We start from the raw sequence: 25620 nt of genomic DNA, 5'->3' as shown, positions 1-25620 counted from the left end.
GTCTGGTATTCCCATCTCTTTAAGAATTTTCCACATTTTGTTGTGATCCACACAGTCAAAGGCTTTAGGGTAGTCAATAAAGCAGAAGTAGATGTTTTTCTGGAATTCTCTTGCTTTTTTGATGATCCTATAGATGTTGGCCTTTTGATCTCTGATTCCTCTGCCTTTTCTAAATCCAGCTTGAACATCTGGAAGTTCACAGTTCATGTACTGTTGAAGCCAGGCTTGGAGAATTTTTAGCATTACTTTGCTAGCTAGTGTGAGATGAGTGCAATTGTGTGGCAGTTTGAACATTCTTTGGCATTGCCTTTCTTTGGGATTGGAATGGAAACTGACCTTTCCCAGTCCTGTGGCCACTGCTGGGTTTCCCAGATTTGCTGGCATATTGAGTGTAGTGCTTTAACAGCATCATCTTTCAGAATTTGAAATAGCTCCACTGGCTTTGTTTGTCGTGATGCTTCCCAAGGCCTACTTGACTTTGCATTCCAGGATATCTGGCCCTAGGTGAGTGATCACACCATCGTGATTATCTGGGTCCTGAAGATCTTTTCTGTATAGTTCTTCTGTGTATTCTTGCCACCTCTTCTTAATATCTTCTGCTTCTGTTAGGTCCATACCATTTCTGTCCATTATTGTGCTCATCTTTGTATGAAACGTTCCCTGGGTATGTCTAATTTTCTTGAAGAGATCTCTAGTCTTTCCCATTCTATTGGTTGCCTCTCTTTATTTGCATTGATCACTGAGGAAGACTTTCTTATCTTTCCATGCTATTCTTTGTAACTCTGCATTCAAATGGGTATATCTTTCCTTTTCTCCTTTTCCTTTAGCTTCTCTTCTTTTCTCAACTATTTGTAAGGCCTCCTCAAACAACCATTTTGCCTTTTTGCATTTCTTTTTCTTGGGGGTGGACTTGATCACTGCCCCCTGTACAGTGTCACGAACCTCTGTCCATAGTTCTTCAGGCACTCTGTCTATCACATCTAATCCCTTGAATCTATTTGTCACTTCCATAAGCCTCTTGTCCTTATCCATGAGGGCAGACAGAATGAAAACCACAATCACTGAAAACTAATCAAACTGATCACATGGACTACAGCCTTGTGTAACTCAATGAAACTATGAGCCATGCCATGTAGGGCCACCCAAGACGGACGGGTCATGGTGGAGAGTTCTGACAAAATGTGGTCCACTGGAGAAGGGAATGGCAAACCACTTCAATATTTTTGCCTTGAGAACCCCATGAACAGTATGAAAAGGCAAAAAGGTAGGACACTGAAAGGTGAACTCCCCAGGTTCGTAAGTGCCCAATATGCTATTGAGAAGAGTGGAGCAATAATTCTAGAAAGAATGAAGAGAAGGAAACAAAGTGAAAACAACACCCAGTTGTAGATGTGACTGCTGATGGAAGTAAAGTCCGATGCTGTAAAGAACAATATTGCTCAGGAACCTGGAATGTTAGGTCCATGAATCAAGGAAAAGTGGAAGTGGTCAAACAGGAGATGGCCAGAGTAAACCCTGACATTTTAGGAATCAGTGAGCTAAAATGGACTGGAATGGGCGAATTTAATTCAGATGACCATTATATCTACTACTGTGGGCAAGAATACCTTAGAGGAAATGGAGTAACCCTCATAGTCAACAAAAGGGTCTGAAGTGCAGTACTTGGGTGCAGTCTCAAAAATGACAGAATGATCTCTGTCCATTTCCAAGGCAAACCATTCAATCTCACAGTAATCTAAGGCTGTGCCCCAACCAGTAATGCTGAAGAAGCTGTAGTTGAACAGTTCTATGAAGAACTACAAGACCTTCTAGAACTAACACCCCAAAAAAGATGTCCTTTTCATAATAGGGGAGTGGAATGCAAAAGTAAGAAGTTGAAAGATATCTGGAGTAACAGGCAAATTTACCCTTGGAATACAAAATGAAGCAGGGCAAAGGCTAACAGAGTTTTGCCAAGAGACTGCACTGGTCATAGCAAACACCCTCTTCCAGCAACACAGGAGAAGACCCTACACATGGACATCAATAGATGGTCAATACTGAAATCAGACTGATTATATTTGCAGCCATGGAGAAGCTCTACACAGTCAGCAAAAACAAGACCGGGAGCTGACTGTGGCTCAGACCATGAACTCCTTATTGCCAAATTAAGACTTAAATTGAAGAAAGTAGGGAAAACCACTAAACCATTCCGGTATGACCTAAATCAGATCCCTTACGATTATACAGAGGCAACACTAAGAGTTGCGAAGACTTGAGATGACCAGGGATTCCCAGAGTGTGATCGTGTGATCTCGGGACACCTGGAGTGGAGTGGGGGGCGTGGTGTCCATTTCTCAGTGGCCATTAGTGTACTGTGTTTTCTAGTAATCACGTGATGTCAGAGACACCATCGAAATGATGGCTGATGGACTGTACGCATGTATATTCTTGTGACTTTTTTAAAACTCAAATTTAGCTCCAAACTGAGTAAATATTAATAATTATAACTCACATAAAAGCTCTTTTGGATCCTCAGTAGTTTCAACAAGTGCAGACAGGAATTTAATACGAAAAAATTGTATACTATTGTAGACCAAAAGCTGTTATAAGACTCTGTGTGTGCGTGTGTTTGCACTCAGCCGGTCAGTTGTGTCCCACTCTTTGTGACCCCATGAACTGTATCCTGCCAAGCTCCCGTTTCCATGGAATTTTCCAGGCAAGAACACTGGCGTGGGTTGCCATTTCCTTCTCCAGGGGATCTTCCAGACCCAGGGATCAAAACCTACGTCTCCTGCAACTCCTGCACTGGCAGGCAAATTCTTTACTCTTGAGCCACCTGGGAAGCCCATGTTATAAGACTATAAAATTACACAAATATGTGAAGGAAGTTCACTTTTATAAGCAAAACTAATTGATGTTGTTTGGGCGGGGGCTCTAAAGAGCTCCGGTGCCATAGTCCTTTATGTCTCAGTGCAAAGAAGAATTCATCCAGAGCTAAGTGATAAGAAGTGATTTATTAGAATAGGACACTTGTGAGGCTTACACGCTGGCGAGTGAGCAATGCTGCACCCTGAGAATTTACTGGGCTACAGTTTTATAATCAAAGGAAAAATGCAGAGGGGAAGAAGGGTTTCTTTGTCTTTCTTGACTAGATGTCATGCTTCCATCATCAGTTCCTTCTCCAGATTGAGCAGGGGAGTTTTCTTGTCCCTACTGGGTCAAGCTAGTTCCACAAATTATTGTCTGTGTGTGCAGAGAGCATGTTGTAGGGAATCTTTAACTTTCTGAGCTCACTGGGCAGTATGTGGATCTCACGCCACAATTATTTCATTGTTTTGGGGCACGTCGCGTGCTTCTGCTGCATGGTTTTGTTGCTAAGCAAACCTGCTTGGTTTTGTGGTTAAGCAAACCTGTTTTCTTGAGTAATCATTAACTTACGTACCTACCATTAGCATACATATTTTTTTCTACTTACCATCCCCTAGTGGGATTAGCTATTTAATTACCTATTTTGTCCCTTCACTCTGTCCCTACCATAAGTACCACCACAAGAAAGGAATAGACACCTTTAAAATAAGAGGTTTTGTTATGCAAGATGAATACTGTACACCATCATGGGTATTTTTAACAACACTATATTATATACTTAAAAATTTGCCTAGATGGTAGATCTTGTGTTAACTATTCTTATCGCACACACAAAAAATATAATAGAAAATAAAAAAAGATGAGAAGAAACTTTTGGAGGTGATGGATATACCAAAGGCATTGAATATTTGGACAACCAGACATTATATGTCTCCTGCTGTGGTCTTAATATGAAGTAGCCCACATTACCTTTTATGAATTTAGATTAAGAAAAAATTTAACTTGAATCTTTAGCACCTTTAGATTAAACTTCCAGTTTATAAGAAGTATTAACTAATAACAACACAAGGATGAAAGAGGCAAATCTGGAAGGCAGAATGTGTTACAAGACATTGCCCCAGACTCTCAGATTAGTGTCATTAAAACAAGGGGTTTTGTAGATTCTATAAGACTGTGGAAAACTTTAGCCAAAAAAATAATCAGAGAAGTAAAAACAGGCAGAAACAAAGAAAAACAACAAAGGAGACCAAATAATAATGTGATCATTAAACGTAGTTTTGGGACCTTCAGTTTCTTCTCAAGGGCTGTAGAAAATACTCTGAGCTATATCCTGTGAACTGTTTTACAAATACCGAAAGCTCCACCAGGTGGAAGACGTTAACTACATGATGATCAGACCATAGCCATGACGTAAGGTGCCTCAGTTCCAAGAATTAGCCTCAAGGAAATGGGAAAAACTGACCATGGAACTGAAGACTAACTGTATCCAAAACAATCAAGATGATGCTGGTCAGACCACCAGTGACCGATTTCAACATGAATGCCAGAGCTGACTGTGCTGTTTCTGCATGTTGCCCCCTCCCTCTGTCTATAAAAGCTCTTGCCCCCTGATTGAGGGAAGGGGGAGGGATCAGTTTTTGGAGAGAAATCCATCCTCCCTCCACCTCTGCTGCTCCTGTTGCCGGCATTCAAAATAAAACAAGCCTTCTTTTCCACCAACCTGGCCTCTTTATTGGCTTTTGAGCAGTGAGCAGCCAGACCCCACTTTTACTAATGGTAGGAACACGTGGAATCTTCCTGGACCAGTTATCGAAACTGTGTCCCCTGTGTTGGCAGGCAGATTCTTAACCACTTGACTACCAGGGAAGTTCTATCAGCTTTCCTTTGATTAGTATTTATCTAGTGTGTCTTTCTGAGGCTTCCCAGGTGGCTCAGTGGTAAAGAATCTCCTGCCAATGCAGGAGAAACAGGTCGGGTCCCTGGATCACGAAGATCCATGGAGAAGGAAATGGCAACCTGCTCTGGTATTCTTGCCTGGAAAACTCCATGGATGGAGAAGTCTGGCAGGCTATAGTCCATAGGGTTGCAAAGAGTGAGCTACAACTGAGCACAAATGCATGCATGCACACAATGTGTCTTTCTATCCTTTGATTTTTAAACCCTTTTAATGTCGTTTTAGGCTTCAGGTGGCTCAGTGGGTAAAGAATATTCCTGCAATGCGGGAAACACAAGAGATGCAGGTTCCATCTCTGGGCTGGGAAGATCCCCTGGAGATGGACATCCCCTGGAGAAGGCAACCCACTCCAGTATTCTTGCCTGGAGAACCCCATGGACAGAGGACCCTGGTGGGCAAAGAGTCCATGGGGTTGGAAAGAGTCAGACACTACTGAATCGACTGAGTTCAGTGTCATTTTGCATGAAGTGAACTGTTATTCCTGATAAATTTGATTGTATTTCTCATATTTTGTGCTTTTTCCTTCTATTTCTCCTTTCTAGGTTTCTGGATTGATGGAGTTTTCATTATTCTCTTGTTTTATTTTACTGGTTTTGAAGTTGCACATTCTATTTTGATTCTTTTAATAGTTATTCTTGAATTTTTCACCTGCCTATTTTGAAATCTGAAGCTAATATCTTAAGTATCCTTTCAAACAATATAAGAACCACTGTATCTAATTCCATCTTAATTTTCCACATTATCAGTGTTTAGAATTTTTTTCCATATTGTCTTGAAATACCCTCATTTATTTTCTAAACCAGAATTGTTTATGTTTACCAACATATTTATCAACCTTTTTTATTAGCACTTCTTCTTTGGTTCATTTCATAGCACTCCTCTTTGGTTCATTTCTCTCATTATATTCTAGTGCTAAAGAATCTTGAGGGAAAGAAATCCATCCCACAGAGCTGATATCAAGATTAAACAAAGTTATTTTGTGAAAGTGCTTTATAAATGGTAAAACACAGGCTTCCCTGGTGGCTTAGTGGTAAAGAATCCACCTGCCAATGCAGGAGACATGGATTCGATCCTTCATCCAGAAAGATGACACGTGGCAGGGCAACTAAGCCCATGCACCCCAACTATTGAACCTGTGCTCCAGAGTCGGGGAGCCACAACTCCTGAAGCCCACCCCCCCGAGAGCCCGCGCTCCATAGCAGGAGAAGCCTGTGCGCTGCAACCATAGGAGCCCTGCTCGCTGTAACTGGACAAAAAAGCCCACACAGCAGTGAAGACCCAGCATAGCCAAAAATAAATAAAGTTGTGTTTTAATGGTAAAACACTGTAAAAATATGATTTATTTTTTGTGCGTTGAATATTTTTACAGGGTTTATCTGGTAAAATGTAACAAAGCTATTGAAATGAGCATGTAAGTTTCTCAGCATAAGGAAATATTTTTTAACTTATACATAGAGCTTTTTAATCGTGGAATACTAGCAACAACCCAAATGGTGAGGTAAACTGTGGTACACCAATTTCATCTAACAGCAGGTAAACTTTAAAAATAGCTTCCCCCCCCAAAAAAAAATAAATAAAATAAAAAATAAAAATAGCTTCCCCAGTGGCTCAGTGGTAAATTATCTGCCTGCCAATGCAGGAGACACAGAAGATGTGGGTTCGATCCCTGGGTTGGGATGATCCCCTGGAAGAGGAAATGGCAACACACTCCAGTATTCTTGCCTGGAAAATCCCATGGACAGAGGAGCCTTGTGGGCTACAGTCCATGGGGTCACAAAGAATCGGACACAACTGAGCACACACACATGCAACCTTTAAAATACTACACGGAAGAGAAGTATTAATAAGCAAAAAAAGATAAAATTGTACACATTCATTGATTGTAACTCTGTAAAGCTGTCTTAGTAAAGACTGGAAGTGATCAACAAAAATCTGATAGTTGCTATGCCAAGGGGAAGTTGTTCTGTGTTTATTTTCCTATGATGTTATTTATTCATTTAAAAATTATTCAAAAGATATACTTGGAGATTGAAAGGATGAGAGAGTAAGATCAAGAAAGAGATGCTATCATTTTACATTTAGTCACTACAAAAAAAAAAAAAAATGTGGCATCATGCCCTGTTGATTGATTAGAATCAGTTCATAGAAAAGTCATTTGACCTTAATGACTCAACGCTTAGTAAAAAAAAAACAAACAAACTTATCCTTATCATTTTTTAAAAACCATGTTGCCAATTTGGAAGCCATTAAGAGAGACAAAGGGCTTCCCTTGTAGCTCAGTCGGTAAAGAATCTGCCTGCAGTGCAGAAGATCTGGGTTTGATCCCTGGGTTGGGAAGATCCCCTGGAGAAGCAAATGGCAACCCACTCCAGTATCCTTGCCTGGAAAATCTCATGGACAGAGGAACTTGGTGGGCTGCAGTCCTTCACAAAGAGTTGGGCACGACTGAGCGACTAACACTTACTTCCTTACTTACTAATAGAGACAAAGGTTTTAGGAAAACAGGATGGATGCTGCCTACTAATACAACTTTTCAACAACAAAGTCCTTCTTTCAAACTATAAAATTATTAGTAACTCTTAAAAATTCTGTATACTGATTGCTAATTTCTTTCTAGTGTCCTAAAATAATGTGGGTTTTTCAAAATGCCATGGTAGTTAACACTGACTTGTTCTCTATAGATGAGCTTACACTTTTGCTCTATCTTGGAGCCCACCAAAGTTGTTTCTGTCTTCAGGGTCTTAGCCCCGGGCCACAGGCTCCTTCAGTTTCTACTGTACTCACATTAATGTGTTCATCTAACACAACCATGTTTGTTGTGTTAGTTGCTTAGCGTGTCTGACTCTTTGCAACTCCACTGACTGTAGCCAGCCAGGACACAACTAAGTGCCTGACTGTTTATTCAATAAACATTGAGTGTGTACAATAAGCTGCTCAATGAGGATAAAGAGATCAATTAAATAAAACCCTTATTCTCAAGGTGTTTACAATTTAGTGAAGTAAAAAAGTTCCCAAGTGCATGACACTTACAGGATACAAAGTCTTTTTACATCATAATAAAAATGTAAACAATCATTAACTTTTTTTCCAACTTGCAAGTTTATTTTTGATAATCTTTTTATTTGATGTAGCTTTAGATTTACAGGAAAGTTGCAAGGACATTAGAGTTCTGAGGTCCTCTGTACCCACTTTCCTCTGTTGTTCATGTTACTATAGTATGTTTGTCACAGCTGGGTAACCAACACTGGCACATTACTAGACTCCACGGTTTTGAGAGGGTTTTCTTCGTTTTTCCTTATCCTTTTTCTGTCTGGGATCTCATCCAGCACACCATATTGCACTTAGTCATCATGTTGTCTTAAATTACTCCGGGCTGTGACAGTTTTCAGACTTGACTTTGTTTTTGAACACCTTGACAGTTTTAAAGAGTACTGGTCAGGTATTTTTTCCTTCAGTTTGGGTATGTGTAGTATCTTTCTCATGGTTAGACAGAGGTTTTGAGTTTTGGGGAGTAAGACCACAAGAATAAAATGCCATTCTCATTACATCATGTTAAGGCAACACACAAGCAACATGACCTATGACTGCTGATGTTGACCTTGATCACCAAGCTGAAATTTGCCAGGTTTCTCCATTGCAAAGTTACTCTTCTCATAATCCCCTTTCCAGACTGCACTCTTTAAAATGAATCATATCCCACACTTACCTTAAGGGTATCCCACACTGAAAGGGAATTATACTCCATTTCCTTGAGGCTAGAATATCTACAAAAATTACTTGGTTATCCATTTCAAATAGAGCAGAGTGTACACGACGATCCCAAACTCCCGATCTTCTCTCTTCCTCCATTCTTCCCCCCAACACTGAACCCCGGCAACCATAAATTCATTAGCTAAGTCTGTGAGTCTGTTTCTGTTTCGTAAATAAGTTCATCTGTATCATTTCTTTTTTAGAAATGGATAACCAACAAGGTCCTACTTACTGTACAGCACAAGGAACTCTGCTTAGTGTTTCGGGGCAGCCTAGATGGGAGGGAGGTTTGAGGGAGAATGGATATACGTTTGGCTGAGTCCCTTTGCCATCCATCTGAAACTATCACAATATTGCTAATCAGCTACACTTCAATACAAAATAAAAATTTTTAATTACTTGGAATTCTGCACAAGAGATTAAAATTATTAACTTTTGTTTGAAGTTTTACATTAATAAACCTCTTTCAAATACATTATTTTATGGTCCCTGCTCAGAGAGAGTTTGCAATCAGGTTGGGGAAATCAGACTAATAGAGGAATAGTTAATGACTTATGACAATATTATAAGAAATGTAATCCTGTACATTCTTGTACATTCATGTTCATAATGGCATTATTCACAATAGCCAAAAGATGGAAGTGACCCTAAATGTCCATTGATAAATGAATGAATAAACAAAATGTGATATATACATACAGTGGAAAATTCCAGGCTTTCACTGCCATGGCCTGGGTTTAATCCCTCATTGTGGAACTAATCCCACGGGCGGTGTGGCATGACCAAAAAACCAAAAAAAAAAAAAAAAAAGGGAAGGAAATTCTGCCACATGCTACGAGAAGGATGAACCTTGAGGACACTATTGTAGGTGAAATAAGCCAGTCAGTAAATGACAAATACTATATGATTCCACTCATGTGAGTTACCTAGAATAGTCAAATCTGTGGAGACAGAAAGTAGAAGCATGGTTGCCAGGAGCTGGGAGGGAGGGGTGGGGAAAGAGAGCTGTTTAATGTGTATAGAGTTTCAGATTTGCGAGATAAAAAAGTGTTCTAGAAATGTGTTATACAACATTATGAATGTACTTAACACTACTGAACTATATACTTAAGAATGGTTGATGTCACATTTTATGTTACGTGTATTTTACCACAGTTTTTAAAAGTTTTGAGATGTCTAATTTTGAATAAGAGGATTTTTAAATAACTCGCCCTCCAATAGGGACCCACAGTTATACGATAGATCAGAGGCTGAGAAATAGCACCCTGTATGGTTTTAAAAACTATGAATTGCCGACATCTAAGAATCAGGAGATTATACACGATACTCAGGATTTCTGGCTTCTTTGAAAAATTGGATGATTTGGCAACATAAGTCCAAGGATGTCACATGGTAACAGGCAGCTGGAGCTGAGCACGTTTGCTGCCTGGAGACAGGTCACTCTGCTGCAGATTTCTGCAGCCCCACCATCTGTACTGTGTCACACCTGGCCCATTTCACTCATTTTCATAACCAGCCAGCATGACTCCCTAAAAATAGTGGGGGGTTGGTGAGCTTTTCTCCTGCTTTAGTGAACACTAGTACAGTGGTATCTTAGTCCTCCACCACCTAATTCCCTGCGCAACTCTATAACAGGAAGAAGTTTAAAACTCAGAACTTTGTGTATTTAAGGTACTAAAATAACAAGTCACATGGCAGTTCCTCTGAGACCTTCATCTAAGCCCACACGTTCTCGGCATAGCCCGTAGAAGTCAAGGAAAAACAGAGCAAACTCTCTGTGAAATCTTCCGGGGAGAGAAGTCAGCTTGAGTCAGCTTTGGTTTTGAGAGCACCGTTTTAAGAGCACCTTGATCTAGTCTATTGTGATTCCTACCTCATTACCTCACTCCTGAAATCTAAAAAAAAAAAAAAGTTTTTTCGAGTGTTCAAACAAAGAGTCCAAAACTTTAGCACGAACAAAACCAGACGTGAAGGCTGCTACTGAAGTCCCACACTACTTTTACGCTACCTGTGCAGAGGTGTGACTACACACACGCAAAAGGTTTGTGTACCTCCGGGGTACTTCTGCTTCTCATACACAGCTCTATCCAGCTTTGGAAGAGGATTCTAGGTAGCAATTTTTATTTGGTACCATCTCTGCTAGATACTCAAAATAGTCCTAGAGCCAACATAAAGGAGCCTCCACCCTGGATCATTTGACTGTATGAGATAACAAATCCCTCATTTGGCTTCAACCAGTTTGAGTTAGGTTTTGGTTACTGGCAATAGAAAGGATCCTAATCAAGAGTACAGTGAACACAACTTGACTGCTAAGTTTTGATGGTCTCCACTCTAATCACCATCTGTAATCACCAGTATTTTCAATTTCTTTTAAGACAGATCAACCTTGCTTACAACTGCATTAGAGTTTACTTGATCTGAAAAGAACTTCTCAGTATTTATGTATTTCAGCATAAAATTCTACGTAGTGGTTTACATGATACTTCTTTTTATACTCAGCTTTTAAAAGGAAATTCAATCTTCTGACTTTAAGACATGCAAATGTGGGGCAATGATATATCAGTCTAGTGATTTTCTTTGGAAACAGGAAACATTTTTAAAGGGGAAAAATAGGGATTTTGATTATTATTAAAAGATAAAAGTAAATCTATAAGATACAGGCATTGGAAATGTTTAGTTTCATAATATGCCACTATTAGGCATTCTCTATCTGATTGTTAGAAATTATTCATTTCCTCAAAGAGAGAGGATAAATTGGTTGGGTATGCAATCTTGTACTATGCACTTTCTCTGCCAAGGCAAACGCTGAACGTTTCAGAGCCATGAGAATGCTTCTGCATTTGACTTTGGTTGCTCTTGGAGCTGCCCATGTTTGTGTCTTTGCTGTAGAAAGTACCCTGAGTAGACTGGTGGCAGAGACCTTGACATTGCTCTCCACTCATCGAACTCTGCTGATAGGTGATGGGGTAATTTTCTTTTTGAATCCTACTGCCTTTAAAATATATAGGTAATCATTTGTGGTGCCTAATTTTTAAAGATCTGTCATTAGTCATGAAATTATGAGAGATTAGTACAAATATAATTGATAATCATATGACTAGCAAGCATTTTTACTAAAAGTTACGAGTGTTAGAGTGCTTTTAAAATGAATGCATTTCCTTTCCTTTTCAGAACTTGATGATTCCTACTCCTGAGCATACAAATGTAAGTTAAATCATGATTTGATAAATGATTGAGTGAATAAGTGAATTTCATGTTTTAAGCTATAAAGCAAGGTTATCACTGGAATGATTTACTTTTCTCCATTTTGCTTTTATATGTGTGAATACAAAAGTATGTACTTAAAAATATTAGGAATGACTTTATAACAAGTAAAATCCATTAAACAAGTGGATCAGGCCCTCTAGTGATGTCAGTTCTCCATCTCAAACAGCCTTGAGTCAGGCATTCATTTTTTTTAGGTATTTAATGTCTTTTTACTTTAAAAATTAAGTTATTTTTTAAATTGAAGTATAGATGATTTACAATGTTGTGTAAGTGATTCAGTTACATGTGTGTGTGTTTGTATATACATTATTTTATATATATTGCTTTTCAGATTGTTTTCCCTCCTTTCCATATAGGTTATTATAAAATATTGAAAAAAAAAACAAAAAAAAATAAAAAAAATAAAATATTGAGTATAGGTGATACTCAATAGGTCCTTGTTGTTTATCTGTTTTATATATAGTAGTGTGTATATGTTACTCCCAAATTCCTAATCTATCCCTTCCCTCTACCTTTCTCCTTTGTTAAGCATAAGTTTGTTCTCTATATCTGTGAGTCTGTTTTATAAATAAGTTCTTTGGTATCATTTTTTTAGATTCTACATATAAGTGATATATGATATTTGTCTTTTCTCTGTCTGACTTACTTCACTTAGTGTGATAGTCTCTAGGTCCATCCATGTTGCTGCAAATGGCATTATTTCATTCCTTTGATAGTTGAACAATAGTCCATTGTTCATTCTTTATTCATTTATTCATTATTCATTCTTTATATTCATTTTTTATTTCTTTATTCATTCTTCTGTCAATGGATATTGGCTATTGTAAACAGCACATCTTTCTATAAGAATCCCATATTGAGTGAGAGGAGCCTCCTAGTCTCCATTCAAGTCTGACTACCTATGACTTTCCTCACTTTTATGTCTTTCTGAAACTTGAGCAAGGTAGGGTTATACTTTTAGAATCATGATCAGTAGACATTAAAATATACAATGAATGCCCTATATTAATATGTGTGTCATTTCTACATATTTAAATTATTATGATTGTATAAAGGAATTGCATACATTTAAAGTAAGTCATGGTTGTATTAAAATGTAAAATATATGATTTTATTAGTCTAAATAAAATAAAATTACTGGCTGGAACTACAAAAGGAAACTCATGTGAGGTCAATCAGTACTGTAGTTACATTATACTTCCTAAACATTTTAACTTTGGTTAAGGAGTTAATTTATATCATTTGTAAAACTCCTCAGTAATTACAAAAATTTTATCTACTTTTGGAAATTATATCTCACTGTGAAGTGTTCTGCTACTTGGAAAAGGAACAAGTAAAACATTCTTTGGAGAAGGGAACTCATGTAAACAACACAACTAACTTCTGGGACCAAATTTTTATACCTTGTTTTGATTATTTATTGTTTTAAATCTTCCTCATTTAGCACCAACTATGCATTGAAGAAGTCTTTCAGGGAATAGACACATTGAAGAATCAAACTGCACAAGGGGATGGCGTGAAAAAAATATTCAAAAACTTGTCTTTAATAAAAGAACACATAGACAGCCAAAAAGTAAGCTAAAAACATTTAGTGGAAACTTAAGTATATTTGTCTGGTTCTGCCTACATTTGTAGGAATTGACAGTTTCCTACAATACTTATTGTCTGTTCTTTTCACAGAAGAAGTGTGGAGGAGAAAGATGGAGAGTCAAACAATTCCTAGACTACCTGCAAGTTTTTCTTGGTGTGATAAACACGGAGTGGACAATGGAAAGTTGAGACCTACCTCTTTCACTGTAGGGAAAGCTTTTGGAGGAGGAGAAGGATGTTTTAATGCAACAAGGATGAGGGCCAACCAATGGTGGAGACTTAATATTCAGTGTAATTAAACTTCAGAAGCAAAGTAAATATTTTAGGCATACAACTGTTTTACCTCACACAGGCAGAAAGTGCATAAAAACAAAAAATTTGAGTTGTATTTCAGATGTCAGAATCACTGAAGTATCTTCCACCAGTTTGCTCCAGGCAAAATAGATACATACATATATATATACTTTTATCTATCTTATTTAACATAACATTTTGTAAAATGTCTGTTAACTTAATATTATTTATGAAATAATTGAGAACTTAGAAAATTAATATTTATTTCACCTTAAGCTATGTTTCAATAAAACAAAAATAGACAACTCTAGTCCAGTTTGTTGCTGACCTTTGTCTTACTCCTGCAGAAAGGTCTGTGTGAGACCATGCTGAGTTTGGAGGTCTTTCCCATTCCGGGTGGCAGACATGGCAGGTTGCTAGGAGTACCGCTGGTGGATGTGACCTAGTGGGACCGAATGGGGAAGGAGGCAGCAGGGACACGGGCAGGGGCTGAAGCCTGGCTTCCGTTCCACTACACCCAGAGACTAGGATGATGCAGGCTAAATGGCGGGTGATGAATGAATGAGTGAATGAATGAATGAATGAATGATTATAAGGGCTGGCCAGAGAATTCAAATGAGTTTCACCACTTTGCTCAGAGAGGAGGGCACTGTAGGAATCTGTATTTAGGTTTCTTTCCAGTCTATGAGAAGAATGTGGCAGACCAGTCCCACTGCCAGATTGGGGAAGGGGCTGGAAATGCTCTTTGTGGAGCCCGGAGCACTGTGGACCTGGGGGAGTTCTTCACCTCACCTGACATTGTGGCCCAGCAACAGGCAGAGAAGCACTGGTAGGCAGTTATATTGGGGAGACTCTGTTCTAGAGTTCTCTGTTCACCGTCTATATTTCCAGGGAAGAACAGCATTAGGCAGAACAACAACCCAATCACCCTGTTTACCACTATCGGTACCATATTTGAAAGTTCCTCTGCTTGAGGAAATTTCTGAAGGATTCAGAAAATATGTTTTTTAAAGATATACTTTAAAACTGAGACCTAGGGTTCGATCTCTGATCTGGGAAGAACCCACAGGCCACGGAACAACTAAGCCTACGTGCCACAGCTACTGAGTCTGTGATCTAGGGCCTGGGAGCCACAATCACGAAGCCCACATGCCCTGCAGCCCATGCTCTGCAACAAGTCACTTGAATGAGAAGCCCTCCAACCACAAGAGAGCAGCCCCCGCTCACCATAACTAGAGAAAAGCCTGAACAGCCAAAAATAAAAAAATTAAAAAAACCTGAGACCTGAAGGAGTGGCCCAGTAACAACATTTATTATGCCACTAATTCCTTCCTTCATTTACTGATCACAGGTCCAGTACGGTGAGCTGGGAGAGAGCCGCGCACATGTGCTAGAGGGCCTTACAGATGGTGCCCTTAGCCTGGCATTAGCTGCATGGATTGCACGTGTTGTGCTCCATTGCTTGTGTGAAGAAACTGCTCCTGCTGTTTCTGGGAGTGGGAGAGGGGCCAGGGCCATTGCACACAGGCTCCCAGTGGGAGAATGCAAGTCCTTTTGTGCAAGAAGACGCATTTGCCTTCCAGCACAAACTCAGGCAAGGTAGTCAGCACTCTGCTGTGGCTTAGGTTCCCAACCTGTGCACCCAGTAAGCCCCAAGAGCTGGGGCTGAGCTGATTAAGAGATGTCAGCACAGCACCACGCTGAGTACTCTCGAAACTGACAGGAAACAGGAAACTCAATTTGAGAAGAGACTGAATGTCAGTTTAACTCAAGTCAGCAAATATTTATTGAGCTCCCATATGCTCCAGGATTGTTCTAGGAACTAGGATTCATCAGTGAATAAAAAGGACAAAATTCCCTGCCCTTGTAAACTTACACGTCTGTGTTAAATCGCTTCAGTTGTGTCTGATGCTTTGTGGTCCCGTGGACCGTAACCCACCAGGCTCCTCTGTCTATGGAATTCTCCAGGCTGTCATTTCATCCTCTAGGGGATCTTCCTGACCCAGGGATCAAATCTGCATCTCCTGTGTCTCCTGCATTGCAGGCAGATTCTTTACTGCTGAGCCACCAGGGAAACTATATATATATATGTATATGTATATATGTATATAACTCTATATATGTATGTATCTAATGGAATACTACTTAGCCATAAAAAGAATGAAAATTTGCCATTTGTAACATGGATGGACCTGGAGGGTATTGTGCTTCGTGAATTAAGTCAGACAGAGAAAGACAAATACTGTGTGTTATCACTTAAATGCAGACTCTACAAAATTAAACAGGTGAATGTAACAAAAAAGAAATAGACTCATGAATATAGAGAACAAACTGGTTACCCATGGAGAGGAGCAGGGGGAGGCAATATTGAGGTAATGATTAAGAAGCACAAAGTGCTATGTATAAAATAAATAAGCTACAAGGATATATTGTACAGTACAGGGGATACAGTAAATATTTTAAAATCATTTAAGTGGAGTATAATCTATACAAATTTTGAATCACTATGTTGTAGACCTGAAACTAAAATAATATTGTAATTCAACTATACCTCAATTTTTAAAATAAAAATAAAATTAACTTGGCAGGAAAAAAAAACTGTCATTTTCCTACTTCTTTATCAAGGTCCAATATAGCTATTGTGGATTTAAGGTTGGAATATCCTATCTAAAGTCCCACTCATCAACTCTTACCAATCTACCAGTCTCAGAGAAGCCCAAAGCTATCAGGGTTGCATGACACTCACAGAAATGGAACTTCTTACACCTACCAAGGATTTTTAAGGTGGAAACAATGATTTCCCAGCTGAGTCTATAAAACAATACCAATCAGTGGCCCCTGGTCAGGGAGAGGGGGACTCCTACAAGTTATATGAAGCACTTCTTCACCTAGGCCTAACTACTGCGGGGCTCCAGAACCTAGGACAGCAGAGGAGAGGGCCTGGCAGGCTCCAGGTTACAAAAGACTTTCATGAGTCTTGTTTTCCCTCTCAAAAGCTTATTCCAATAAAAGAGCATCTATTTGCACTCTGCCTTAGTGATGCTGCTGTTAATGTCCAGTGGGAGGTGCCAGAGTGAGATATCAGGTTAAGTTTTGGAGGGACACAGAGGAACCTTTCCAGAGAACACCTGAACACAATGCATTTAAAACCAAAGCCCCCTCTCTGTCATCCATCCCCATCCCCTCAAACCTGCTGCTGCTGCTCTTCCTTGTCCTTCTTTGTCCTCTTCCTTCGAGGTTCCCTACTTGGCTAATATAACCATGACTACTTTCCTATTTAACCTATATGCAGAGTACATCATGAGAAACCCTGGGCTGGATGAAGCACAAGCTGGAATCAAGATTGCTGGGAGAAATATCAATAACCTCAGATATGCAGATGACATCACTCTTATGGCAGAAAGTGAAGAAGAACTAAAGAGCCTCTTGATGAAAGTGAAAGAGGAGAGTGAAAAAGTTGGCTTAAAGCTCAACATTCAGAAAACTAAGATCATGGCATCCAGTCCCATCACTTCATGGCAAATAGGTGGGGAAACAGTGGCTGACTTTATTTTTGGGGGCTCCAAAATCACTGCAGATGGTGACTGCAGCCATGAAATTAAAAGACGCTTGCTCCTTGGAAGGAAAGTTATGACCAACCTAGACAGCATATTAAAAAGCAGAGACATTACTTTGCCAACAAAGGTCCGTCTCATCAAAGCTATGGTTTTTCCAGTAGTCATGTATGGATGTGAGAGTTGGACTACAAAGAAAGCTGAGTGCCAAAGAATTGATGCTTTTGAACTGTGGTGTTGGCGAAGACTCTTGAGAGTCCCTTGGACTGCAATGAGATCCAACCAGTCCATCCTAAAGGAGATCAGTCCTGGGTGTTCATTGAAGGACTGATGTTGAAGCTAAAACTCCAATACTTTGGTCACCTGATGAGAAGAGCTGACTTATTCGAAAGACCCTGATGCTGGGAAAGATTGAGGGCAGGAGGAGAAGGGGATGACAGAGGATGAGATGGTTGGATGGTATCACCAACTCGGTGGATATGAGTTTGGGTAAACTCCAGGAGTTGGTGATGGACAGGGAGGCCTGGCGTGCTATGGTCCATGAGGTTGCAAAGAGTAGGACACAACTGAGCGACTTAACTGAGTTGAACCTTCCTATCACCCTTCTGGAAGACTCCCTGACTTTAACCCTCTGTGCCCTTCCATCAACCATCCAGCCTCTGGCATGTCTCTCCAATTCCCCCTCTCCATCAGTGCTTCAGTTGAGGCCCTCACCTGTCACCTAGACGCAGCCATCACCAGCTCCCTACTTCAGGCTCCCCCCATAACTGCCAAGTCAGGGCTATTGATAAAATACACTCACATCCACATGTCACTGCTGCAAACAAAACTCTCTGGTTCTCAAGTCCATTTTCTTTACAGGTCATACCATTGTCCCCTCTAAGCGCTACCATTCAGAAACACAGGCATCTCTCATTAAACATTGCTTGAAAGAAAATGCTAAACAGGAGCCTCATTGCCATTATTTTAAATGGGAAAACTATTCGTGCATTATGTCTTAATCCAAAATCCTCAACCAACTTTCCAAAACATAAAACACAGTAAAATGCCTGTATATAACCAACAAGCTGACATATTAGGCTGTAAAATATTTTAAGGTTTATATTTCTGTATTTGTCCGTTTAATAAATTGTGGTGAAATAAGAATGTAAAATATTTAAAACGGTACTTCCTGATCATGAAACCATTACTATGGCTTCTTTATCTAATGTGCTACATCCCTTAGCTGACATTCAGAGCCGTTCCAGTTGTATTCTGTGAACTTCAATATGCTACCAATATGCTATATTGGGAATAAACCTAAAGGTTTTCTCTGTTGAGCTCGCCGCCCCATCACTCTGTTTAAAAATGCATCAGGGTTGGGGTACATATATGTAGCATTGTATTTCGGAAGGCATATATGTTCTATGAATAAATGTTCTACGTGGAAAACTGGGAAGAAGTTCTGTAGGGAATGCAAGCTCTTCCAGCATACCCAGGGATTTTCCCATTTCTGTGCCTTTACCCACCCTGTCTCAGGACATCTGTCTTTTCCCACACAGGGAACCTGCAGTTATCCTTTGGATGTTTTCATCTATCCCTTTCTCTCTGCTCTCACAGTCAGGCTCCAATACTAGCTAATTACACTAATGAGTTACACTAATATCTTTGATTCTCTCTCTGCCTAGCCCAGCAGTATTAGATGCCCTGCATTACTTTGGGCATTCCTCTATCAGAGACCTTGTTTTTATTTTTTTTTTAATTTTTTTTGGCTGCATCACAGAACAGCTTGTCAGATTTTGGCTCCCCAATCAGCAATGGCACCTGGACCCTCAGCAATGAAAGTGCAGTCTTAACCCCTGGACTGCTAGAGAATTCCTGTTCCAGAGCTCTTGTTTTTATATTGTAGTCTTTTCAGATCCATCTTCTACAACTCTGAATATGCATCAGTCAGAATTATCTAGAGGATGCTAAAGTGATAAATTACCTCTGAATCTCAGCGGAGGGACACAAGGGGAGTTTCTTTCTTAATCACACTGTGGGTGTCAACTGGACAGCCCTGCACAGTAGCTGTCCTCCACGGGTTGGCTCAGGTTCCAGGATGTTTCCATCCCAGGGTGCTGCCACATCAACAGCTGCTGGCTGTCCAATGGTTAACCACTGCAAGGGGCATGGGTTTGATCCTTGTTCAGGGAACTAAGATCCTGCATGCTGCGTGGCTTCACCAAAAAACAAACAAACAAAACAATTGCTTTTTCCGCTATCCTTGGAGAACCACACCTCAGTTCTAAAAATCATACCATCACATGGAGGCAGGAAGACACACAGCAAGTCTCAGCAAGTATGTCTGCCCATCACATCCTGCGGAAGCATTGAAAGAAGAATACTTTAGAACAGTACAGAGAAAGGGCAAAAGAGAGGGGAGCTGATATGCTGGGCTCCCTTTTCTCTCCCATACCCCATCAGTCAAGGTTTACTCCACCAGAGCTCAACTCCCGGTACTTTCAAGTCACATCATCTGGTCATCGGCAGCCACATAAGAGGCCTGACCTCATCTGACAAGAGAGGGCATACAAACATGTGTCCTATTCCAGACAGGAATTCCCAAAACTGATGCCAGAAGGCAAAGGGAACCAGAAGGGTTCTATAACCGTTAAAGAAATCTGGTCAATCATCTAAAATCTTCCCACAAAGAATACACAAAGGCCAGAGAGTTCTATTGGTAAGTCTCCACAAATTTCCAAGTCAACATGTAATTCTAAACATACATAAACTTTTACAGAAAATAAAATGGAATACTTCACAGTTCATTTTATGAAACTAATACTTAACTATAGTAAAATCCAAGGGGGATTATATAAGAATAGAAATTTATGATCCTAAACTCATGAACATGGATGCAAAAACTGTAAACAAATGTTATCAATTCATGTCCAGTACATATAAAAATATATGGTGTAATAAACTGAGTTGAATTTATTTCAAGAATTCAAGGTTAAATAGATTAAAAATCCATTAATATAATTTACTACAGTAACCAAAGAGATTAACTACATTATATTGATGAAATAAAACAATTACTGAAATTCAAAATCTATTTATTATAACTACTTTCAGCAGGGTTGAAATAGAAAGGAATGTCTTTCAGCTGATAAGCTTACAGCAAATACCACACTCAATGGTGATGACTAAAAGTATTTCTTAGAAAGCATGGGCCATGCAAGAAAGCCTGCAGGACCACTGAAGGTATATGTGAACTCTACAATCTGCAGGAAGCACCATTTACCTCACAGACATTGAAGATTTGAATATGAATCATGAGGGTTTCCTAGTCTCTAGGAAAGATGGTATGGCCAGTACATCACATCATCTTCCTTCACATCTTTCTTCCCTCACTCCTCCATTCTCCTCAGCATCACCAGCCTAGGCTTATAACTGCCAAATAAAGTGTCAGCACTCCAATCCTTGCCTCACATTCCACTTTCTGAGGAGAACTGGGCTATGACAATCGGTATCAGGTGTAATGAATCCTTGGAATGGAATTTTGCAGCTGGATCACTCACCTCTGTAAAATAATAGGAGCTTTTTGCTGGGAATAAGTGGAGTGGCAATAACTTCTGATGTGTAGTGGCTTGGGAATGTCTTAAGCTTTAAACTCTGGCTAATTTGGGTGAAGGGAAGATGGAGAACAAGGCAATGGCGGTTAAAGTGGCTGGGAATTTATGGGAACCATATTGTTAATAATTACAAGGATTGCAGCATACTCTCCTGACCTTACCAAAAGAGAATGATAGGCTCAGGACAATCCAATTCCACTTTAAGATATGCTCCAATTACTAGAATATTCTATGGCAACTTTAAAGGAGGCCCTTATCTCCTACAGTCTCAGGGCAGACTGAGCTGAAAATTAGGCTCAGGGTCTGATTACTTGCAGGTCTTCGTAGAGCTTCAAGGGAGAATAGTTGTGTACCTTTGACCTTCTTCTATAGTTGGGGCTCTTATAAGGGAAAGAATGAGACCATGAGACCTGGGATAGTAACTTTTGGGTGAGAAAACCTGAGACTCTTGAAGATCCCAATTTTCCTGAGGTTTCCTTAATTGGCATAAGCAGCATTTTCCCTCTTACCAGAGTAGAGTAGCGTCTCCTTGCTTGGAGGCAGAATAATCATTTTTCCTGAAACATGTGCTTTACATGATGACATTTGTTCTCCTTGTAACCCTCCCTCAACACCCCTCACTGTCTCCAGGCCAATAATCAGAGTCAGATCTCAGACTGTATAATTTAGGGCCCAATTAGAAGACAGAAACTATACTGGTTACTTTAATAGAATCGAATATTAATAACCGTTAAGCAGGTATTTGAAAACAGGAAGTGCAAAAAGGGAACAATAAGGTATTTCATGAAGCTAGCAACTGTTGGAAGCTGCTCTCACCCCTATGGCTGGGAATCGAATGGAAGGAGTAGAAATATTAAAACCTAGAATCTTGGAGGGCCTGAAACTCAGGCCCCTGGAGGAGGGGAACTGCCCTACTGACGGTAGTGTTTCTGAGCCAGGGGAGAAAATGGGTCTCTGGGGATGGGATCCAGATCTCTGAGAGGGTGCCAGGTGGCTGGTGCTGGGATCCAGGAAATGAGTTTGTGCCGAGGTTGGTTCTGTGAATGTTGGAAAACCTGCAAAGTGTAATCACTTGCTGCTACTGGAACAAACTGCTGCAGCCAGGGTTAACCTTAGGGTTAGGAATACGAATATCAAAGATGGGAGTAGAAAACAAAAATAAGGACTAGGAAACAAACAGGAAGAAGCAAGTCCCTTCTTCCTCCAGCTTCCTAGTCTAGCACCTGCTATTGACAGTCTAACAGAGAAACAGCTGGCAAAGGAGAAGTTGGTTTGCAGAACCCAGTCCTAGCAGAGTATAGAAGGCAGGTGTGAAGCTGAAAGGCAATAGCTTCAAAACTGACATTCAGTCTTGGCAGGGAAGCAAAAGGCCTGCAGGAGCTCACTAATATACGCTGTCCAAATCCAGAGCACAGTGGACCTGAGTCTATTAGTCTAGAAGAACATAGAGTTGAGTAGGGCTGAGTTCATTGACATGCAGGCGACTCACTGTGACTTAGGATTTAATGTTTTGGCAAGAACTCTTGGAGCCGATCCTGACAGTTTGCTGGAATGGTGCTCTGAAACCTGACCTCGATATTGGCCTACGAAACAGTGATGCCAGAACTTCCTTTCTGTGGTTTTGAAGCTCTATGTTCCCTAGACTCTAGGGCCTAGAAGGCACAGGGGATGGTCCTTCACTAACACAGCAACAATAACTTCACTAACACTAGTGAGGAGAAACAGGCATCATGACACAGCTTGGCAGTGCATGTTCTCTGTAAGCTGGGTGGAAGGTGGGGGATGCCGCCATTATGAGCTTCCTAATATCAGTGGGCATGATGGGATCCCTGGAGTGGCAGTGGCCAGTTTGGGGGCACATGATCATCAGAGGCAAGGTGGACATCATTCTACGACTGGCAGCAAGGCCATAGTGGCAGTCAGGGTCCCTTGATCTTTGACTCTCAGGGATTTATTGTGATGGCTGTTACATTCAGTTGCTCCTAGAGCAAGAAACGTGGATAATCAAATGCCATTCAATGTACAGTCGTCCCTCAGGCTTAAGCAAACCAGCTTTCACAAACTAGTCCTTTGGCTGTAGCCCACCAGGCTCCTCTGTCCATGGGATTCTCAGGCAAGAATGCTGGAGTGGGTGGCCATTCCCTTCTCCAGGGGATCTTCCCAACCCAGGGGTGGAACCCAGATCTCCTGCATTGCAGGCAGATTCTTTACTGTTTGAACTACCCAGGAAGCCCTAAGAACAATTAGGAAAGTTGATTAAATAGTTTTTAAAATCTATTTAAAAGTCAGAGCACAAGGCAATAAAGACATAAAATATGAAAGTCCCAGAGAGAGGGAAACTTAAAAGTGAGCCAGACATGGCATAACTTTTAACTTGAGGCATTTACTAATAAGCATTGGTCATACTCAGCTGAATGCAGAGTTCCAGAGAATAGCAAGGAGATATAAGAAGGCCTTCTTAAATGAACAATGGAAGTAAATAGAGGAAAATAATAAATGGGAAAAACTAGCGATATCTTCTGGAGAAGGCAATGGCAACCCAATCCAGTACTCTTGCCTGGAAAATCCCATGGATGGAGGAGCCTGGTAGGCTGCAGTCCATGGGGTCTCGAAGAGTCCGACACGACTGAGCGACTTCACTTTCACTTTTCACTTTCATGCATTGGAGAAGGAAATGGCAACCCACTCCAGTGTTCTTGCCTGGAGAATCCCAGGGATGGGGGAGCCTGGTGGGCTCCCGTCTATGGGGTCGCACAGAGTCGGACACGACTGAAGTGACTTAGCAGCAGCAGCAGCAGACATATCTTCAAGAAAATTGGAGATATTGAGGGAGCATTTCATGCAAAGATGGGCACAATAAAGGACAGAAACAGTAAAGAACTAACAGAAGTAGAAGAGATTAAGAGGAAGTCACAAGAATACACAGGAAAAGTATACAAAAAAGGGTCTTAATGACCTGGATAACCATGATAGTGTGATTACTCACCTAGAGCCAGACATCCTGGAGTGTGAAGTCAAGTGGGCCTTAGGAAGCATTACTATGAACAAAGCTAGTGTTCAAAATGATGAAATTCCAGCTGAATTATTTAAATTCCTAAACGATGATGCTGTTCAAGTGCTGCACTCAATATGCCAGTAAATTTGGAAAACTCAGCAGTGGCGACAGGACTGGCAAAGGTCAGTTTTCATTCCAATCCCAAAGAAGGACAATGCCAAAGAATGTTCAAACTACTGTACAATTGTGCTCATCTCCCATGCTAGCAAGGTAATGCTCAAACTCCTTCAAGCTACGCTTCAGCAGTGTGTGAACTGAGAACTTCCAGATATATAAGCTGAGTTTCAAAGAGGCAGAGAATACGTGTGTGCTAAGTCGCTTCAGTTGTGTCTGACTCTTTGCAACTGTATGGAGTATAGCCCACCAGCCTCCTCTGTCCATGGGTTCTCCAGGCAAGGATCCTGGAGTGGGTTGCCATTTTCTACTCCAAGGATCTTCCCAACCCAGGGATTGAAACCCTGTCTTTTATGTCTCCTGCATTGGCAGGCAGATTCTTTACTGCCAGTACCTTCTGGGAGGCAGCGGAACAAGAGAATGAATTGCCTACATTCATTGGATCATGGAGAAAGCAAAGGAGTTCCAGAAAAACATCTACTTCTGCTTCATTGACTCTGCTAAAGCCTCTGACTGTATGGATCACAACAAACTGTGGAAAATTCTTAAAGAGATAGGAGTACCAGACCACCTTACCTGTCTCCTGAGAAACTTATTTGCAGGTCAAGAAGCAACAGTTAGAACCAGACATGGAACAATGGGCTGGTTTCAAATTGGGAAAGGAGTACATCAAGGCTATATACTGTCACCCTGCTTATTTAACTTATGTGCAGAGTACATTATACAAAATGCTGGGCTGGATGACTTACAAGCTGGAATCAGGATTGCCAGGAGAAATATCAACAACTCAAACACATAAATGATACCACTCTAATGGCAAAAAGTGAAGAGGAACTAAAGATCTTCTTGACGAAGGTGAAAGAGGAAAGTGAAAAAGCTGGCTTGAAATTCAACATTCAAAAAACTAAGATAAAGGCATTTGGTTCCATCACTCCATGGCATATAAAAGAGGAAAAAGTGGAAGCAGAGATGGATTTTATTTTCTTGGGTTCCAAAAATCACTGTAGACAGTGTCTGCAGCCATGAAATTAAAAGACACTTGCTCCTCGAAGGGAAAGTTTCCAAAAAAGCATGTTAAAAAGCCGAGACATAACTTTGTCCACAAAGTTTCATATAGTCAAAGCTATGGTTTTTCCAGTAGTCATGTATGGATGTGAGAGCTGGACCATAAAGAAGGCTGAGTGCTGAAAAATTGATGCTTTCAAATTGTGGTTCCAGAGAAGACTCCTGAAAGTCCCTTGGACTGCAAGGAGATCCAACCAGTCAATCAATCCTAAGGGAAATCAACCCTGAATATTTATTGGAAGGACTGATACTAAAGCTGAAGCTCTAATACTTTGGCCACCTGATGGGAAGAGCTGACTCATTAGAAAAGACCCTGATGCTGGGAAAGATTGAAGGCAAAAGGAGAGGGGAGCAGCAGAGAATGAGATGGTTAGATAGCCCATCATCGACTCAATGGACATGCATTTGAGCAAACTATGGAGAGAGTGAAGGACAGAGGAGCCTGGTGTGCCGCAGTTTACGAGGTGGCAAAGACTCGGACACGACTCAGAAGCTGAACAGCAACAAACCATTGGTCTAGAGAATGAGGAG

The 25620-nt window shown here is 40.5% G+C and overlaps 2 protein-coding genes across 2 annotated transcripts in view; one reads left to right on the top strand and one right to left on the bottom strand.

Moving 5' to 3' along the window:
* Window positions 1-25620, bottom strand: part of RAD50 (RAD50 double strand break repair protein) — a 247961-nt gene that overhangs the window by 112394 nt on the left and 109947 nt on the right. The gene's annotated exons all lie outside the window — the stretch shown is intronic.
* IL5 (interleukin 5) lies at window positions 11377-13805 on the top strand. Its single transcript, XM_043466018.1, has 4 exons — window positions 11377-11520; window positions 11726-11758; window positions 13266-13394; window positions 13502-13805. Exons 1-4 carry the CDS (start codon window positions 11377-11379, stop codon window positions 13598-13600), a joined length of 405 nt encoding a protein of 134 aa, XP_043321953.1. The 3' UTR covers window positions 13601-13805.

The sequence above is a fragment of the Cervus canadensis genome, chromosome 4 (genome assembly GCF_019320065.1).
Source record: "Cervus canadensis isolate Bull #8, Minnesota chromosome 4, ASM1932006v1, whole genome shotgun sequence".
Lineage (NCBI taxonomy): Eukaryota > Metazoa > Chordata > Mammalia > Artiodactyla > Cervidae > Cervus > Cervus canadensis.
This window is presented reverse-complemented; position numbering and strand designations above follow the sequence as displayed.

Coding starts and splice junctions, on each gene's coding strand:
- IL5 (XM_043466018.1), top strand. CDS start 11,377: ATGAGAATGCTTCTGCATTTGACTTTGGTTGCTCTTGGAGCTGCCCAT. Junction 11,521..11,725: donor CTCTGCTGATAGGTGATGGG/GTAATTTTCTTT, acceptor TTTCCTTTTCAG/AACTTGATGATTCCTACTCC. Junction 11,759..13,265: donor CTACTCCTGAGCATACAAAT/GTAAGTTAAATC, acceptor TTCCTCATTTAG/CACCAACTATGCATTGAAGA.